At 40.8% G+C, this 20,675-nt stretch overlaps 1 protein-coding gene across 1 annotated transcript in view; it reads right to left on the bottom strand.

Moving 5' to 3' along the window:
- The window catches only part of LOC140747993 (tribbles homolog 2), a 42,758-nt gene extending 22,452 nt beyond the window's left edge, over window positions 1-20,306 (bottom strand). Inside the window, exons 1-3 of the mRNA XM_073080671.1 lie at window positions 20,043-20,306; window positions 19,479-19,866; window positions 14,662-14,951 (exon numbers count right to left, since the gene is read on the bottom strand). Coding sequence (XP_072936772.1) covers window positions 14,662-14,951; window positions 19,479-19,772 — 584 coding nt within the window. The 5' untranslated portion in view covers window positions 19,773-19,866; window positions 20,043-20,306. The remainder of the gene's footprint in view (window positions 1-14,661; window positions 14,952-19,478; window positions 19,867-20,042) is intronic.
- Window positions 20,307-20,675: the final 369 nt, after the last annotated feature.

Genomic DNA, 20,675 nt, shown 5'->3' with positions numbered 1-20,675 from the left:
ATTTCATGACGTTTCATTCATTACATAGTTTATTTTTACATACATTTAGAGTCAGTTAAGTTAGGAAATTTTGCTATTTTATATATGACTGAAACGCATTGTGTCAACATACATAAACAAGTAATATTACACGCGGACTTTAATTTATTATTGCGTATTCGAAGTTGAAATGTTCTGACTATTTCATATACGAGTAACTGGTACTGAAATGTGAACTTGTGTGATTGAAATGTTTGAAATATTTAATTTCTACACATTATAACATACTTGGTATTCAACTATGAGGGACGCTATATTAAGCGAGAACTAATACGAAACGAAAATAAATATACATACACATATGAAACTGGACAGAAAATATTGAAATTTTAAGATTACCTAGTACCTATATATTTTTCGATATCTATGCAATACACCTGTATCTATGTACGTTTATGCTATGTCTTCAATAAAAAATGACGCTTTCTGAATATTATAAGTATATTTTACGTATAGCCATCATATGTGAGTATTGCAAAAGATCAAGCTAATTACATCATCTTGTCACCTTCGTAGGGAGGTGAACGCCGTGTCAGGAATTACTTGAAGGTTCTTCGTGCAAAAAATGTTAACATACATACAATACACATATGTGTATATACAAATACACATAACCTTATTGTAATTGTTACGTATCGTGTATCGAGTTTAAGGAGTTTGTCTATGGGCTTCACTTACCGGGTCGGGGTTATGTACCCATGGGACCTATATGAATGGTGAGTTATCTGTTATTAGACTTATTAGTCTCACATATCCTGTTAATGGTTTCGACATATAAAGAGCATTTTGTGTAAGAACATGAAATAACTGGCGGGCGTGCTGTTAAACCACAAATCAATTCAAGCGCGTTACCAAACAAATTGTTTCTCATTTTGCGTTAATTGTTAGGTAATTATAATTACTGGTGTATACATTAGTATGACGTAACATTGAAAAGTTACGTATATGGTATGCAATGTTAGTTGTTCATTCGTGTATTAATTGTCTAGAACATTTTTAATTGATTGAATTAACAAACGACTATGCAGGTAAATGGTCAGTGCCTATGGACAACTGTAGACTGCAATCATCTTTGTACAGAAAAGGGGTTCTATTTGAAGCCGATAAATGCCATTCCTGAGGACTAAAGTACTCGCCTCATATATAAGTTAGACATCCAAAAATTTTCATCGAAACGCTAGAACTGCTTGACATTAGAAATAGTATATAATAGGTATGTATCCTTGTAGGTATATAGGCTTAGGTATCGTGAACGTATGCCGTTAGCGCTTGTAATTTGAAATCAGCTTTGAATTATGACCTGAATCCATGAATGCCGAATAAATTGGAGCAAGCGGTTGTTACGCGAAGGTCCTTTCATAACGCGTTATAGCGGAATGATTGCGATAAACTCCAATGTACCTATATTTTATATTAAGTTCGTATTAATAAAATAGAGGAAAAGTGTTATCAAAGCTGATATCAAAATAGAAGTCATGAATTATTTATAAACCTGAAATAACATCAAAGGTGAACATTACACATTAACAGAATTTATAAGCGCGTAAAAATCATTAATTAGAATAATAAGTTTGAGTTGCATAGTTCCAAAATCCAAATAATGTAAAGTGTGTTAGTGCATCGCTATCGCATCGGTATCGAGTGTCGCAACGCAAGCGCAGCCGTGCCGGTTGCCGCGTGCCGCGTGCCGGCCGTCCTTGGCCACGGCAGCCGTGGTGGCCTATCGATGCCGTCCCAGTGGCCGCGACGCGACCACGCGTAACCGCTTCCGCCTACTGTAGACGTCATCGCTTTGCGATTTGCTACTTCGCGAACGATCGATACGGAGACGTTCATAACTCCTCTGTGTACGTCACCGATCTCGGGCCCACACATAACGTCTACCCCCGTGACGTCAACAAACACGTGGCGCGACCCTTAAAATTCGCGTGGGCGCAAAATACGTCGGAAACGAAACGTTTTTCATAAGCAGCCACGTTTTCAACTCACAAACAATTCCAGGCAAATTGGAAACTTTGTGCGGCTTAGTTACGTGTAACCGAATCTACGTACCTTGGAAATATTTAAATACGCAATTTTGTTAATGAGTAGGTACCTCTGTATAACTAGACGCGAACCGGTTTTTATAAGCGTCGATTACATCAGCCGCGCGAATCGAGCGGTATTCGGACGACTGCTGCGCAAATTGTCGTGAAATCTGTATAAACAAGATTGATTGTTTAATGGAGAAAAACACGAGTGGAATGTACGGTGAATTACTAATGACGCGAATCTATTGTGGCCCGTGTAGTATAATCGTCGGTGACTTCATATCGTCGAGGGAACATCAACACCGGCAATGACACGACCTGATCACGGATACGCACTGTAACATACGCTTAAAATATTCATGCCATAAGATTGCGATTTGAACCCCGGCGCCTTATCACGCCCGAGACAGAATGTCACATAGCGTGTTGACATTTACTTTAATGAGTAACTTTCGATTTTTATTTTTACATTTGGAAACTCTCGCTGGCTGGTGTTTTTATACGCGCATACATTACTCGGTTTATTGCCAAAATGGGATGTAAAAAAATAATTTGCATTAAATTCAATTTGCTTTGTTCGTCGCACTTATTTTTACGTACATACCTACCTGACCGCTTCGCGAATACCTTTTCAGCAACATTGATAGCGATTATTAGTGATGTTTAGGAATGTGGTCTATTTGGCGTTATAATTAAATTGTCGATTGAAGTTAATTTGGTTGTACATTACGTGTAATAATTATAATGAATATTATAATCGAGTTTGTATGCAGGTATTGTTTGTCGCGGTCGATTACGCAACGCGACCGCGAACTGAGGTCGCGTACGTTCTCATATTTATTATACGTATTCTTCAATCTCGGCCGGCGAGGCCAGAACCACGAAAAGAGTAACATTTCGCAACTCGACGCATTTCAATGTCATTGTGCACGGGCTGATCGCCGCTCGCGGTTTTAATACCGTACGTATTATATACTTATCGTGAACTCTATATGGTTCTACAGTTATAACTCCACCATTCCTATTTCTGCTTAATCGTTGTGGCGTTTGTGTTCCGACAAAAATTGTAAGACAATTTAAGGGAATTCAAGCTGAATTATCTGAGGTAGCAACACATTTGTGTTCTAATAGGACTCCTATCCTCTTAAGGCACAACTTAAGGCTCATTAAAAATGTTCCTGGCTGACTAAACAACTATGCACCTGTTCAACATTTACAGTTGATCCACAGTTTCCTCATACCTGCATAAATTACAAAAGTTTAAGAAAATGCAGTACACGTGTATGATATTATGTAGACGGCTACATATATGGACATGTTTAGGCGTAATCAGAATGTTGCTTAATGCTAATTAGTATGAAGTTTATGAAGTCTTAAGCACCAACATTAACATTTTTATGGATAAATACATATAGGCAGAGACTATTTAATTTATTGTATTTTTTGTTGCTGTGGTCTAGTGTGTGGCAGCTTGCCGCAAATAAACGTTTCTTCGCAGTTGAATAGTTGTGAAATTACTCAACACATTTTTCCTGTTTAGTCAGTGGGCGTGTTCTATTTAAAGTTTCGCTTCGGGGAAGAGTTACGAGTTCAAGTTGAGTTCTACAAATGAAAATATAACTGACCCTTACAAGAACCGAGCGACTAGCGAACCGGTCGGGATAGGGCCGGTTTGCAATTAAACACAGACTGGTTTACAGGATATTAATAGTCAGAGAGATCCTAATTATTTCCGATAGTATTACGAACACGATCTGCATGCATGCTCGGCTTTGAATCTTCGCGAAGAAACTAAAATTTCTGTATTTAACGCTAATTAATGGTGATGTTTGAGTACGTTTCAAAGTCATCAAGTCGAGTTACGTCAAGTTTTTTTACAAATTGGGCAGAATCAAGTGCTATAATTACAAGTAATGACGCAGTCCGGTTGCGCCACGCTATGCGAAACGGAACGAAACCCCACAGGGCCTGACGTTTTCTTTCCATTATAGGGCTCATTGATCACGTGGATTGTTTTGGCAACTTTGACACGGTGTCGTAATGTTGGCAGTGCGCGCGCCGTTTGCGTCATTTCCTTCTGTTGACCGTGAACTGTGTTACGTCAGATGAACGAGATTAGGATGCGCCTACGCTGCGGATCGGCTAGAGGACAGTCCCCTCACCCGCCCCTCCCCGCACCGATCGAAGAAAACATTCACGACTAGGGTTGCCACTTGCCACCCATACCATTGCCACAGTATTGTACTATACTAAATTCAATAAATACCTAATCGTTTTATTTATAACAAAATAATTTTACTATTTATTACGAAAGATACTTTATGCAACACAAATACTATATACAAAAGAAACTAACATTGATAATTCAGATGTCTTAACCTTTCCCGAAATTATTATTAATAGATCGCCGAAACCAAAAATACGTCCGAGAACGTCAAAAAGTGAGTCTGTGCAAAAGTTTTTCTAATGTTCGCACTATATTTTCGTAAGAAATACTATTTTTCTTCAAAAAGGTGACAACCCTATTCACGACTCCTATCGGCCGGAAGCGCTTCTATTTATCATAGAGCAAGAAATATCTCACGATGAATTAAACCTTATACTATTCTTCTAAGCGTCGTTTTCCCTTATCGTCTATAAAGCGCTTTGTGTTGGTTTTATTCGTAAAGTCAGAAGTCAATATCTCCATATTTAACTTTCATATTAGTTATTAAGACCGTGTTTATTCGTTGATAGAAGAATAAAGTTCAAACATTTCCTTGTAATTGGAAAACATATCCTATGAGATCAAAAATAGAAAATGGGGACACAAAATTTGTCTAATGAGGATAATTTGAATGTTAATTGTTTCGTGGATTTTGTAGGATGACATCATAAGAACTAATTATAACATTAGTAGTAGTTTATCTCTTGGGTAATTTCCAGTTAACACAAATACCTTAATAGCGGATAATAGTTTTAAGAATGAGGACAGAATTGCTGAAAACAATCTGTACACAGACGGTGTTACACATAAAACTTGAGTAAACAGCTTTAATAGGTATATCTCAAAACAAAAAAATCTACATAAAAGTTATATCTTTAACATTACAATTAGCAGGAAAATAAACTTGGAACATTCTTAAAGCAATAGATAATATGTAAATAGCTACCCAAAAGTACGCTTCAAATTATTTAATCTTTCCTTATCGTAATTGACACATTAAATTCACGAACTTACTAATTGCTTCGAGTGACTAAGCCAGCTATCATTACATGGATTTTAGGTTAATGAAAAAATCCACAGAAATTAATGTTAGGAGGATATTATCCCGGAAAATGTAATTCCAGGGAAAAATAATGACTTATTTTCGTTTGTTAGTTTTAATACTCTCGCGGATGTGCAATAGAATATAAAATAAATACTTCATTATAGTGACGTTTTCATCGTGTAGTACGGACAATAACATAATACAGAATTAAATTCAGGTATTATGTAGTAAGATAGTTTTGTTAATTGTTCGAAATCAGCAGATATAAATCGCGACGCGGATTACATAAAGACGTCTATGAGGTGTCCTACTAGCTTTCAATATCGAGGTTATCGGTATAAGAACCCGATTATATGAGTGCAAGAAAACAGGAAACTGTTTATAGGACAGTCGCCCGTGAGTCGCGTCGTAATGACGGTGTGGTGGCGGCCATTGTTCGAGCCTCGAACGTGGTGTAGGTACTCCACGAGCGAACTCATTACAACGAGCGCATAGTCATGAGCCGAGTGGTGCGACGCCCTCGCTATGACAGCCTCATTTGTGTTTCTAATGGACTTAAAATTAATAGACGCTACTTAGTTTTTGTAGGTAATAGGAAAATGTTGGCAAAAACTAAAGATTTATCGAGAGATCGGTGAGACGGCTACCGGTGATATACCGTTGGCAATGAGAAAATCGAAGATTTTTTAGATATCTAAAGCGATAATGTGGATCTATTAACTTATAATGCGTTCATTGTTGGCAGAACTTGATGCAGTGAGAAACTGGTCGAGGCAGTTTTAGCAGTGCGCCGCGCACAACGCGTCCTATTCAAAATGTAGTAGCCGGTTGTAAATAAACTATTGCAAACGCAAAAAGCATTCAGTGCACGGCGGCAGACGTCAGGTATTTTTAGTGACATACGCATCGCAACTGCAGATTGAGGGTTAATCGTAATTCAGGCCACTCTCCGACCGGTTGTGATTTTTTTGCAGTCGCCCGCGCGAGGTAAACGGTCGATATACAGGGAAATTGGCGGAGCTGTAAATTATTTTGACTCGCCGGTTCGACTCCCAGCGAATTTGATTACCGCGGCCAAGGCCGAGTAATGTATTCTCGACTAGTCTTCCGCCTGACGCAGACTTCGAAATTTCACTCGAAAACCGCGCGCGAAAAAACGTTTAGACCTTGGTCAATAACGTAATCCGGTGTTGTAAATAAAGCCCAGACACTATTTTAATCCGCAGTAAAATTAGCAAATTAGGAGTTTTCAGAGCCGGGTTATTTTAAGGGTATCTTTCGTTGAACTCTAACGAACGCGTGGGTGTTAGCAGTCAATTTTCGCAAAGGTCGGGCATTTTTGAAGATCTTACCCTGAGCAGAATTATATTCGAACGCCACCCCCGCAACAGAATGTTTTGCGCACCAAACGATTCACGTAGGTGGATAATACGGCTGAAATTATTTACTCAAAAGAAAATAAGAACGGTCGAAATTGCCAACGCCTCCGTCAGTGGTTAAACGGAACGAAATGGTAATGTTATACGAATGTTGTTCGGTTAGCGTCATTTGTACGTTGGATTTTCACGAACGTCGCCTACGCGACTCTTCAAAACAGAGCATTTATTTTGAGACGAAAATAGGTCTCGTTCCTGTCACAATAATTACAGGCTTAGGGAAACTTTTGCAGTGTACTTTTTGAATTCCAAGATAAGACATATAATAAGGTGATAGGAGGAGCGGGCGGTCGGAGATTTATGATGTGGATCGGTAGCCAGGTCACTCCCCTGTGCCATAAAGCTCTTAACACGAAACTTGAGTACGCAACTGTTGTCTAGGTTTTGTTTTATGTTCTCATAAAAACGAACCTCGGCTTACATTCCCTTGAATCCTCCCGTGTATATTTTATTCGCTGGTGTTTTTGCCCGCGAATAAATTAAATCGACGTGCGCCAGTGTTCGTTTTTGTATTGTGCATTGGTTTTTGTACGTTCATTGTGTTTACGAGTGGTTGGTTGATCGAAAAAGGTTCGCAATCAATGCAAGTGTTCGTGATTTTGCTATATGTTGCGGCCTATGCCATTGGAAGTTTGGACGATATATTTTCTGTATTTATATTTGTATTGTCCGTATCATTGTTTTTGATATCAAAAATAAAGATTAAACTTTTAAGCCAAGCTAAACTCATACATTTTTTCATTATATGATACGCCTAATTTAAAATATGACATCAAAGAACGTAAAATAGCTCAGCTTTTGTAAGCATTTACGCGTAAATGCAAAGTTTATTAATGGAGCTTTATTTTGGAATAGGGCTGCTATAGAAAGAAAGTATTTTCGATACCTTGGGGCTCGTTATAAATAGCCCACGTTACACAAACGAAACGAGGGTAGTGACCGGATAGGAGCTTAAATGATTCATCCCGAACCGAACCCTCCTATTGTCGCCCTCCGATTTTTAATTCCCTCTCGATGACGACATCGAGTGCAGTGACGCACTGCACGGCATCCATCATGGCATTCATTGCCCGTCGTACAATGAATCAGACTTCATTGTCACATCGTGTCTCAGCCCAGATTTTTTAACACCCGCTACAGGACTCACCGACCTCGAATTTCTGATGTGGAACGGTTTTGTGAAGAAAAAAATGAGCTATGCGTAACACCGTAGCACATTCCTGGATAATTCATTTCAAATGAGCTGGCAGCCGAGTTCAATAGACTCATTGTGGAAGGCGATAACGATGGTGTAGAACTCATGTTTGTATTACAGGTAAAATGTATTACGAACTAAACTTATTACACGTTGTTACTAACAGCAATCACGGCGACCTGTCTATTATAGGAGCAAACTGAACTGAACTTCAGTTAGTTATCGATCGTGAGGTTAATTGCCTTTGAATTAATGTTGCCTGCATTAAAATTGTGGCCGCCCCTATCTGTTCATTAGAACAAAGCTTTATGTTTTGGTTACGCTGGATGAGTTTCGGCGGTCAGCGACCTTCGCGTCGCGGATATGCAGCGGGCAGTTGGATCGAAACGACGTAACCGCCGCAGCAGGTTTTGAACAAAAAAACGAGAGAACAATAAAATCTGTCACTTAACGTGGAGTTATGTTCTGTAAAATCTTATCACAAGTCGTATGGAACGACATGGAACGGTGTAAAATGAAACTGCTTAGAAATGGCGGGCGCGTGTCTTGGCGGTCAGCGTTTCCACCTTCGTTCCTCGCGAGCGCTCTTGTGAGACAGCCGAGGGCGCGGAGTCTCGTCTCGTCCCCTAATTGGCGGCACGTGCGAGTTTTTTGCGAGGGTCTTGAATGCGCTTTATCCTTGCTGGGATAAGGTCGCGTGCGCTCGCCGAGTGGAAAGTTTGACGACCGATTCTCAGGCCATAAGCTTCGTTGCTATGAGCTTTAAACTGTTTTACGGCATCAAGTTACTCAACAATGTACAAACTCCTTGAGAGCGAATTTCGTCGTAGGTAAAGCAAAAACTGTTCAATCCAGAACTCGAACCTATCCTAATAGTAAGTAAATAACACTATGATTTATACATTAAGGTGTACGTATATCTAACAAGCATGTTGCAGACCTCGGAGAGAGGTTAAGCCAGTTCATCCGACGCTCACCGTCTCCAGTCACGACCGCGATGACTCAGTCGGTGATATCATGACGTGACAGCAACACCGGACCGCTGCCCATGGCTGGGGGGCGCGACTGATTAACATTTGCGAGAATTGTAACTTTGAATTTACTTTAAATAAAGCTCAATGTTTTCGCAAGATGTCGTAAAATCCACAGTAAATAGCAAATAATGCTCCGATTTATATTATTCACAAAATAATGAAACGGTGATATCATATCGATTGCTAGTTCACAGCCGGGATTTGTTAGGAAATAATCATTCAGTGTTGCTCGCCATTTGCGCTATTTATTAGGCAACCGTTTAGAGCTCGCACTAGGCACATTTTGAATGAATGCAAGTATTACAGATGAAGGCAAGCGGAGCGTGTCACAACACACGGGCGTCGTATCGGCGGATAAGTGCGCGGTTACGCAAATCCGCAGATATGTCGGCGCAGCGCGGGCGCGCCGCTTGCACAAGGTTTCGCAGACCTTTGTTTTACGCAACTCGATCGATTTAATAGCTAGTCGTGCGTTTTCTCAGCTGTGGACCCGACAGCTAAATCCACGACGCATTGAGAAATTGTTGTTTTAAGGGACAGGAAGCTTGTCAAAATAGTAGCAACATTCGGCGAGTCAATGGCCACCGGATCCTCGCTCTTCCGAGCTAACAATGAACCTGTTATCCCACAGATGTCAAGCTGCACGTAAACATTACTTTGGATTCAGGTGACAATCCGATTTCTTTTGTATGGACGGCGGCGATGTCCGGTAATTCGTTTCCCAGAATAACAATGTTGTAGAAGTATTATTCGTAAGAGAGCAATGCACTAGCATCCACGTCCGGTGGCAACGTCCGGTGTTTTCGTACCACCAAAAAAGGTGCGAACATGCTTTATTTATAGTTGTGACGAATAACCAGTACGCTTTCGTCCGTCTTACGTATTTACGTGTCCGTGAAGATGCGTAGGAATCACAGAACATGTTAATGTTACAAGAAGAACTATAATAAGTAGGGTAATGTAACAAACTGAAAAGTGCATCATTGTTTTTAAACGAGTCCAGTTGTTCCGCACGAACGAGGAGGCGGCCGCGGCGCCGCGTCGGCATCGGCAGCGCGACATTGGCACAGTTGCCGCGACCTCAGCAGCCGCGCGAGTGCGAGGTCGCAAACAAACGCCCCAAAACGAACAGCATAGCTAGCGGAATTCCGGCACGCCTGAATCACACCGTATATTCTGATACGATGCGCAATCACACTTAGTCGCGGTGCGGGTGCGCGTGCCAAACTAAACTGCGCAGTTCCCGCTTCTAGGTGGACGTGTAGCCGAGGGTCCGTTATGCAATGTCAACGATGACTCTCACGGTTCACCGAAGTTATACAACTGTCGAAACTGAGACGTACGGGTGGATTACTGAGCGCCCGGTATTATGCAAATGCGTCGCTGTAACGTGGCGGGGTCTTGCACCACGAGCCTTTGGCAACCGTGTTTCAAAACGTTTTCAAAATAGTCGATGTAGGCGTCGGTACGGCCAACGATCTGCGGCCGATCGGCAAACACTTCGAGCGGTTGCATGCATCACCGAAATTATTCCAGGTAGGAGCGATCGCGTGTTAGTCGAATCCAAATTTAAATCGGTTCTAAAAGAGACTCGCATGGAAGGAAATGTAGTGTCAGCCGGTGGCCGGGCCGGTATGCGACGCGGCGGCGTCTGCCGGGTCTATCGCGGACCAATTTGGCACATCCGCCGCTGAGCGCCAGCGCAGCCGCGGCCATAAATATCCCGTTAGCGCCGCAGACGTGCGAATATACTTTCGCGACTAGACACCGGCCAGTCCGAACGAGATCCACCTCGCGAAACATTAATCTTCCGGTGCATACGATAGAATTAATATCATACCTACACATTACCATGACAACGTCATATAGAAATATCGGGTTGTGTAAATTAACGCCGGCATATCGCAGCAGCTTCATTGTTTGCGGTGCATTCGATCACCCGATCCGGCTTCTGAACACCGTGTTACGCAAAAAACTTGGGTTTTGTTTTGTTACCTGGAACGTTTCGCCGGGTATTATTATTTTGGCGTGGAGTGGGCGGGATGGGGCGAACAATGCACTGAGGACAATTTTATACCTGAGATTGTTTACAAAGGCTTCGTGCTATCTACGGAGAGCACAAAGCGGGCTCCACTCTGTCTGGTGCGTTATGAAATTTATGTAATTTTCTGTCCTGTAAAATCCTGCCAAATTAAAATTAAAGCGAGGACGTTTACAATAGACTGTCGTAGCGTGAATGTAGTTCCGCGTGGTATTTCCTGTTAGTGGACAATTCCAAAAGCATTTAAATTTAAGCAGTTTACGACAAACATCCGGCTTTCCGTTTTTTCGCAAAGCGTGCGATAAATTGCTGGTGATTTGACGCAAATAAACCATTTAGGAAGTGGGCCTTAGATATCAGGTTTTTCATTGCTCGCAGGTGTCTGATCTGTGAGGCCGAGGAGAATGCTACCTGCGTTATCGGTTCCCAACGACCTCGATTTCCTCCCCCAAGGCCTACGCCCGGATATATCTGTTTAAGATTTCTCTTCATAGATTCTACTACGATAACTTATGTACATGCAATTTAATATACATGACAATGTAGAACACTACGTTATGAATATATGAAAGTGTGTAAAGCACGGCAATCGTTCTAAAATCTACATTTCATTAAAATTACGAACGGAAATTTAACCTAGTTTACTTGGTCAATGGCTTTTTTTATAAGTTCAGTACCAAGATATTTCGTTTCACGATAGGACAAAGTTAAATCTATTCCGATATAAAGTTCATATTGAAATATTCAGATAAACAAAACACTGCAATTTGCATTAAGTTATTTTTGCCGTAATTATCATGTCAAACGATATTACGACGAGCCTGAAATATCGTGCCTTGATAAAGAAAAATAATTTGTTTTAGTCTCAAAGGACGGGAAAAACTACGGTCGAGTGTTAAGGAAATCCACTTCAAAGCGGCAAAGAGAGCGCGGAATCAATATTAATGCTCTTGTTTACCTTTGAGACGGGACGGACGGAGCGCGGGATAGCGCAGCATGGCGTCCCACCGGATGACTCGAATTTATAATAAGGGGGTTGCTTTATATCAAAGACGTGAGAACCGAGGAATAGGGGTGGGCACTTGCTCGTGTTGCACCTTCCAGAATCAGACTTGCGACCATTCTCACGATTGCGAACAACAGCTGGAGAAAATACTTGACCGCTACGGCATGAGGTGTGCATAATCATTAGAATTTATTAGGGTTAAACGAGGTCAGCTGCCGCGATATATGTAAATTTTGATTGACCATACCGAAGATCAGACGTCTCGGCGAATGCTCTCTGGGAAAGTTGAATGTTCGCCTATCAGCGAGACTAAGATTTTGGGGTCAAACGACGGTCCTTGCATCTGGCTACCTGATCTACAGATGAAGGTCCGTTTTTGAAACAAAAAGTAACATTTCCGCTTTTCGAGTGACATGTGATAAAATTGGGAACATCTGCAATATCCTGTTTAATTAAATTAATGGCTACTATAATTCAAACTTTGTGGCTACCATTAGTTATTTTTTATCGAACGCCCTTTTTACCACAAAATAGATTCAGTTGAAATAGTCAGTCAGTCGCTTGAAAAATAGTGTCTATCAATACGGTTAAGTTTATGCTTCAGACTTACTGTGTAATAACCAAACGTAAAATATTCCTGCTTTGAGGTAGAAGTTGGAAAAGGTTTCTCAAGTCCCGAGGTGCTCGCGTCTGTAGCAGCTCTGATATTACGTAAAGGGTAGGGCAAAAGTTTTTACATTTGAGGCCCGGTCGCGATGCTTTCGTGCCGCAACGCGAAACGACGCTTTTGACAACGTTCGCTTTGATGATGCTTCGCTGAAGGGTATTAAATTTTACCTTTTCCTACGGTCTGTCCAGTAAAACGGACTCAGTTAATACTGTTGTGTAAACAGAGATGCGCTTTCGTTTGCAAACTGACTGCGATGGTAACTGTATATCCATTTATTCAGTGGTGCACGTAGTTGATATCGGGTTAGCGGCCGCGTCAAAGGCATTTTCGGGTTCGTCTGACTAATGTCACTAGGGACATCGACGCCGTCAGGTCAAAGAAACCATTCGGTCACTTTCTGTGGGTTGTGGAGGCGTAATGAACATTGTCTCAGCGGGGACGTCAAGGAGAACTCTCGAGATGGGTTGTTGTTGCCCCGATCGTGGGAGGGCTGCCGAATTTGCGTTTTACTAATTTAATCAGATATCTTAGACTTGTCAAATAAAAAACTTCACACAATAAAATACTTCAAAGTGTTTGATTAAATCTATTACCCATTTTTTTTTCTCACTTTCAAATAAAGAAATCTTGTTAAATCAACAATAACGGGGGTCGTAATACGGGGCAGATGAGTGTTGGAATTTTATTGAGCCCTTCGGAATGCGGTCTATAAAGGGTGCATAATATATTCCCTTTGTGTAGTAGCCAGAAGCACCTGATCGGAAAGTTGGACAGGTTCCCTGGTGCATGGGGTAGGTAGTATTGCGTGTGTCGGTGCGGCCGCGGTCCCTTGACCCGATTGTGGAGTATTGTATCTGAGTACGCAGCAATGACACCGTTCGCCTTGAGCCGCTAGCATTGCCGGAGATATTCGCAACAATGGAGGCCAGATAACGTTTCAAAAGTTCGAAAATCCGCCGGTTCCTACCGGCTGGTGGTCATAATTAAAGACATTGGGTAACGCTTCGTGGCATTCGCGCGTACAATTGTCCTATTGTAGTTTGTGTTTTACTTACTATTTATTATCAACAATTATTTAACTCGGCTTTGACATGTAAAGATTGTCGAGTACCCGTGAACGCATAATTTTCTTGTAATCAGCTTCAAACGTTAAACAAGCAACCGACACCGGAAAACAATGTCTCTAATGGAAATTTTATCTTCTTGTCGCGTAAATGGTAATAATGAATTACTCGATAACTGTTTATCGTCATGCGTGGCGCTATCGAACTACAAAGGAAATGAAGCACTACTTAAAATACAGACAGTGTTTCCGCTTCCTTTCCGATATTTTTTGTCTTCGAACTTTCTTTTCTCACGACGATCGATCTTCTGGTACTTATGATAAAAAATTGAAGGAAGTCATCGATTAGATTGATCGGAATACTCGAACGTATTTTTTTCATGATGCAGTTTAACAATTTTATACCGAGCATGATTTTATTGTAATTTATATTTTCTTGTTTTAGTGGTAATATTAGAGATATTTTTAGCTATTTTCGGCGCCTGCCTGTTGAAAATTGCACAAGCAATTTCGATTTCCGAGGCGATTCGGTTGCTAACGCCGGGAGATATCGTCTCTACGGGATCGTTGCGTCAGCTGTTTCATTGGTAAAATTTAGCACACGCCGATCGGAACCGCGGCCGACTGGCTGGCTGCACTAACAGGAGATAATGTCGTATTTCAAACGATTGCAACTTATGCCAGCCGAGGTTTCTCTATATTAAATCAACTTGCGAAAACACAGCACATAAAGTTAAGAAACCATCTACAACTGTCGACGCAATCGATTCAATGACATTATGGATGCAGTAAGAGTTAACCTGTACTTATTTACATTTACCAGTAATCATCGTGTTTAGTTAGCTGCTTACATTTCAAAATGTATACTATTTAAGCTGAATTTTATGGGGACTCACCTTTGTGGATCCGCGAAGACGAACTTTCTTAGCTTGAGGTCCCTTAAAACGATGCCCTGTTCGTGACACGCGGCCACCGTTTCTGCCATTTGCCTGAACAGCCTTCGAGCTTCGTGTTCTCTGAGCCGTTTTCTCGCCCGCACGTACGAGTGGAGATCAGAGTGTGATCGAGGGAAGATTAGGTATACCCTCTTGTCACCGACTAGCACTTCGTGGATGGGATTGACGTGCGGGTGACCGTCGAGACGGTAGTGCGCTTGTAATAAACTGCTGCAGTCTCTTGACACTACCTACAGACAAACAAATAAATAAGTCAAAGAAGCAAACTCAACATGTAAAGTCGTAACTAATAAATTAAATTGCACTTTTAAAAGTACTTTCCAAACATGGAGCCAACTTTGAATAGTCAACAAGATGTTTTCTGTAAACATCTTCTAAGCGCTTTATGAATGCTCGGGCTCTCGTACACAGCATAAAAGATGAATGCAGCAAGATACGGCAAGAGCAATTTTCTTTATACCTGCGCCTCGTTAGATTGCGCTAACCTGTGTTTTATTATTACAAAATCCAGTTTAGTCCTTATCTCAAAAATACCGGTTTGAGTAGCGAATCAAATTTAATAGTATATCTTCGTTTGTATCTACGACTAGTCTACACCGAATCAAAGGGACAGTCGATACGAGTTTTAGTCTACGCTAAATAGATTCAAAGGGGTTCCGTTTCAAAGCAAGCCATGGTTCAAAAGGGCTAAGTCTAATGTGAATAACGAGGCTGAAACATTTACTGAATAGGGTTGCGCTGACCCCTCGCAAATAAGCATCGGGCCCAGTTGGCATCAAACGGAATTCCTGGGTGACGACAGCGGGTTTAGTAATCAAACGAATGCCTATACGTGTCGTAAGACGTAACTTTTGCAACAAAACTAATAAACGAATTTAAATTTCGAGGCGGCGACGGCATTTGATCGTGCACCGCGATTATGTTTTATAAAGAGAAGCACTAGAAACGAACGGTTATTTTGGACTAACGACTACAGTCACCATTTATTTCCGAACTCGCACGAAATGTCAACGACATTGTGAACGCAAATTCCAAATCCGATTTCCCGGCTGGGGGATGACGAATCGCGTCGTGTGCGCCGGATTGACTGTACATTTCTTTTTTGATTCATATCGTATTTATAGAAAGTCCGCTAGTTATTTCAGCGTAGGCACCGTAGACATATTGACGCGCAGTTTAACATACAAATTTACGTTGGGCGCCACGCAAAAAATAAACGTGACCCATTTATAGAAGTGTTTGCGAAAAAGGCCCGATAAGAATTAGCAATGCTCGTAGTGCATGATAATATTCGGATTCAAAAGTGGTTTACGGCAGCTAACCTACTTATCCTTATCAATATTTATTTCATCGCGAAGTATTGCAAAATTGTTGCTACTTTTGTACTTGGGCGGCGCCATGTGACAGCCAAATTAAACAACCAATCCTGGTTGACTTGACTGTATCATTATCCAAACATTTTTTTACAGATAATATTTAGTTCAAGTTGACACCAATAACACCTGACAACACACCAAAAAAATATTTGTAAAAAACAACCAAACAGCATTAAATTAGAATGGGTATGTTGACTCCTTACTTGGGTTGGCCAACTTACTTAGTATGCCGAAGGATCAAGAATTCATTAAAAGATTCCAAAGACAAAGTTTACATAAGACGTGGGGTTACAAATAAGAACATTTCTAATTAAACGTACAATTTAACTTGCCGCTCACGGTTAGCTATTCCACAATCTCGTTTACCGAGCAACGGTAGATTGTCCGTGGATTAATCAAACTATTGTTACAAGATACGTCGCTATCGAGACTTGTAATCTTTGTAACACATCTCGCTTTATGTTGCGCGCGCGCACGTAAACAGTCTTGTTAGAGCAGCAATGAACATGCGGCATTTGGTCCATTACGTGCACTTCAAGTTGACTAGTGGGGGGAATAGGAGGGGGCCCGCTAGCCTCGATGTGACATTCGACGATCGGTGCGTTATCAACTCGTCTATTTCACAATGTCAATGAGAAGGTCACGCCTATTTTCGGTGCGACGGCATCACGGCGGCAACAACGTGTGACGTTTACGTTTTTTAATTCACTAAGCACGCGACCGATTCCGGTCGTATAATTTAAGTTCCGAATTAAAAATTAAATAAAGAAATTCGAACGGGTTACGAATATAGTTGGACAGTATCACAAGCGTATATAAGGTAGGTAATACAAATGTGGCAGTCGTGTCGGCAAGAGGCGGTGTTGTAAATACACTCTGCGTTTAGCAACGATAACGTTGCCACATTTAACCTTGCCAAGTTCTCACGAGGGAAGTGCCTATTCTGTGCCTTGACAATACTTGTATGGGCCTTTGTTAGCACTGGAACTATGTATCCTGTGTTACCTAAAATTAGTGCCTGTGTACCATATAGAAAAGGATGTTTGAAATAACGAGTTTCCTAACTGGTTTCTGGCTGCGCTGCCGCACGAGTCTACCTGTACGACATATAGTTATATAAACAAGCGAATTAGGTACGTTTACACGAAATGTGAGTAATTTTTAATGCGCCACATTTTATGATCGCATGACGCAACTCTCGGAACATTAGTTTTCTGTCGCGTTTTGCTGTTGAAATGAGGTAATATAATGTTAAAGAATAATCATTATTTACCTTTTTGTTGCGAAAGTAGATACATGACATTGTAAAAACGGCGATGGCTCGTTGGCCTACAAGTGCGATCGAGCAGCGCGGGGCCATGACATATAAAGTTTGACATCGACGTTGAACAGAGACGCTGTGAGCATTGCACGCGAGTTAGTGAAAAAATTGCGAGAATTTTAATTAACATTTAATAGGTTTCATTATTAGCTAATTTTAAATTTAGAATTGTCTACATAGAGAGTTATCGGTGCAATGTATAAAAGGCAAAGATAAATCTCTTCTCTTAAATCAAAACTCTTTGAAGTTTCCATCGCTTAATTGCAAGAAGGGACACAACATGTGGGCATATTATTGAGTACTGTTTATCACTATGGGGTCCGATCCCGTGGGATTTAGCTACCCTTTCAGATTTGCCAGATATTGCGTCTGTTTAAATTATCCTTAATTAAATACGAAGGGCAACAGTGGGAACTTACAAATAGAGGAAAACCCATTTTGTGGGAAAAAGACCAGTGTTCAAACGAATATAATACTCGTGGATACGATAATGAAACAACAAAGGGAATTACATGATATTTCTTACATTACATTTTATCTTTACGATTGACGTTAATTCTATTTATAGCTCGATATCTGTTAAAGCGTAAACATACATTCCCGTCTTTACATTTAAATACGGGAAAACAATTTGAAAATTTTACGTTTTAAAGATAAGTTGATATACTAGTACTTTCGATTATATATAGGTAAGTATCAATATCTAGTTTTTCTAAGAAAGAGTTCATAATACATTAAAAATAAAATCTATAATTATACCTATGCAAGTTATTTTACATTATATAGCGCATCGTGGAACAGACAAGAGACAATAAATATGTACCTCCATTTTTAAAAAAGTGTGTGACTAGAGCCCTACGCTCTAGTTAATATATCGCTCATACTTTTTTTAAGTTTACCTGTAAGTTTTCTAACTAGGCCAAAGAAGACAGTAGGTATTTCTTTTCCAGAAAACAGTTTTACTATCTAGAGCAGAGGTCGGAAACAAGAGATTACACAGAGTATCAATCAAACAATACGCAACTTGGCTTTTGAAACCCAGCACAATTTCGACACGCACGACGTTACGTTCGTATCCCAGGGTGATCCAAAATAATAATGATTTGTTTTTGTTCTTAACATAAACCTTGATTCTTATCCTTTAGCCGCAAAATATTTATCATGGCTGATGAAATTTACACAGTAAATTGATCAAACTGTTTTTCCTGTTAGCGAAACTAGTTTTTGTTGTCTTCCTTACAACAGATAGCATGCGCGCATGGAACTTTTCCTTTTTTGATAAGGTCAACCTACAAAATTGGCAGTGTTGTTATGACCGAGGTCTGGAGGGAGGTATTCGCAATTGCCGGTGAGTAAACAAGTGTATTTGTGCACGTTTTAAAATTCTCGGTCAAATAATCTTATTTTAAGTAAAAGCTATTTCAATACTGATGAGATTACCAAACATAAGTAAAAAAGTCCACGGCCGTCTATTAGTACCTACTAGTGTTAAGTCGGGCAAAAGTAAACGAATGTTGATGCTGTTTGGACTATTAATTAGGGTATTTCCTGCTGAGGGTTTTCGGGCGTGATTCACCTACTCCGAAAGGGAGCAAGGAGAACTAGTTTTTTATAAATGAATTCGTTTTAGAATTTAGAATTTCCTACTGTGCTTAACAATGAAGCGAATAAGAATTGCTGTTTTCACTGTCAGCTGATGACATATTCATAGCATTGACAGTGGGAAGTATCAAATAAAAATAAAAATATAAAATTCTAAATTTAAATTTGTAGTTTATAATGGAACATACGAACATAATGTACATACTAGCTGAATAAATATATTAACATAACAAGTGAGAGTCGAGCATTTGTTGGAACATTTTATTAGTACAGTATGAGCTTTGGACGAGTGCTAAATAAACAATATCGTATCCAACACGTAGGTAGACACAGAGTGCACGGCCAGATACAGTTTATGCTACCAATTTCGTTATTGTGTGGGCCTAGCGCGGTTGTAACTGGTTTTGTTTTATAACTTTACAACTAAAGCGTAAGTATAGGTAGTGTATTGTACTCACTTTACAGACATACTCCTCTTGCGTGCGCACATCCACACACCGGCAGAGTGATGAGCCCTCCACCTGCTCCAGCAAGAGGTATTTCTCCGCCACTAACGCAGCTTGGAACTGGTGTTGTGGTGGAGCAGGGCTGCTTGGAGCGGGACTTGAGGGTGAAGGCGCCGCGGACAAACGTTCCGCAAGCGCCGGCGACTGGGCTCTCTCCTCCGCCTTGCTGTTCTCTCCACTCGACGGCACGGCCATCGGCTTGCTCAGGCGCAGCGGCCACAACAACGAGGGTGATCCGGGATCCATCACTACACACACACTGTCACCGTCACTATTTCACTAACGTTCACTTAACACAAACACTTAAAACGACGAGGAACTACGATGAGATGAACATGATCTGCAAAAGAAAATGCAATCCGATTAGAAACTCGAACACACCGGCGCTTGCGAATTTATTGCATACGACGACGAGTCTTACAAAATTCGAAACGAAACTATGAGACAATCGACGATTTAGTAACGCGGTTGTTTAGTAAGGGGAAATTATAAAGTACCTACGAATATGGTACGAACCTTGAAATGATTCGCCCTGAGTGGATATCGTACCAAAATTTGACTGTCCGTGGTAGCGAATCTCGCTTTATGTGTACAGAATTACGGGAAGAGGTTCCGAGTAATTCGAGCACGTATAGACAGGCCAATATTTTGGGCCGGTGTCCGCTCGGGATGTTGTAAAACTAAACGAACACACGACCGTCTCCTACTAACGCCATTGCGAGACTGACTGAGAGTAGTGTGACGAGGCTGTCGCGGGCTCGCGGGCGCTCGGACGAAGCCTCGGGCCAGCAACCGATCCAACGTCCAATGTCGACACACCGTCAGCTTGCGTAGTACGCGAGCATACGCCATGTGCTTTGTAGTCGATGCGGTTACTCGCTATCCGTCTCTTTCTACATTATTAAAACGCGCCTCTCCAGAAAAGGAAAGAACGTGACCATTCATTTACGATTGGCAATCCAATGATGTCAAATGCGTATACTCTGTTTCAATATTTTTCACAACAAAGTTTAATAACAGAAATGAGTACACTTTACAAAAATGTAAGAAATTGCGAAAAACTCTTCTTTCACACTGAAATTTATAATAGACTTGTAATACTTGTTGTTAGTTAGCGCTTAAGACGAAGGCCAGTAATAAAATCCTTTT

Source organism: Epargyreus clarus, unplaced genomic scaffold (assembly GCF_041222505.1).
Source record: "Epargyreus clarus isolate Ecla_fem2 unplaced genomic scaffold, WU_Ecla_fem_2.2 ptg000015l, whole genome shotgun sequence".
NCBI classification, from domain to species: Eukaryota; Metazoa; Arthropoda; class Insecta; order Lepidoptera; family Hesperiidae; genus Epargyreus; species Epargyreus clarus.
The sequence above is the reverse complement of the archived record's forward strand: the minus strand, read 5'-3'. Positions and strand labels throughout refer to the sequence as shown.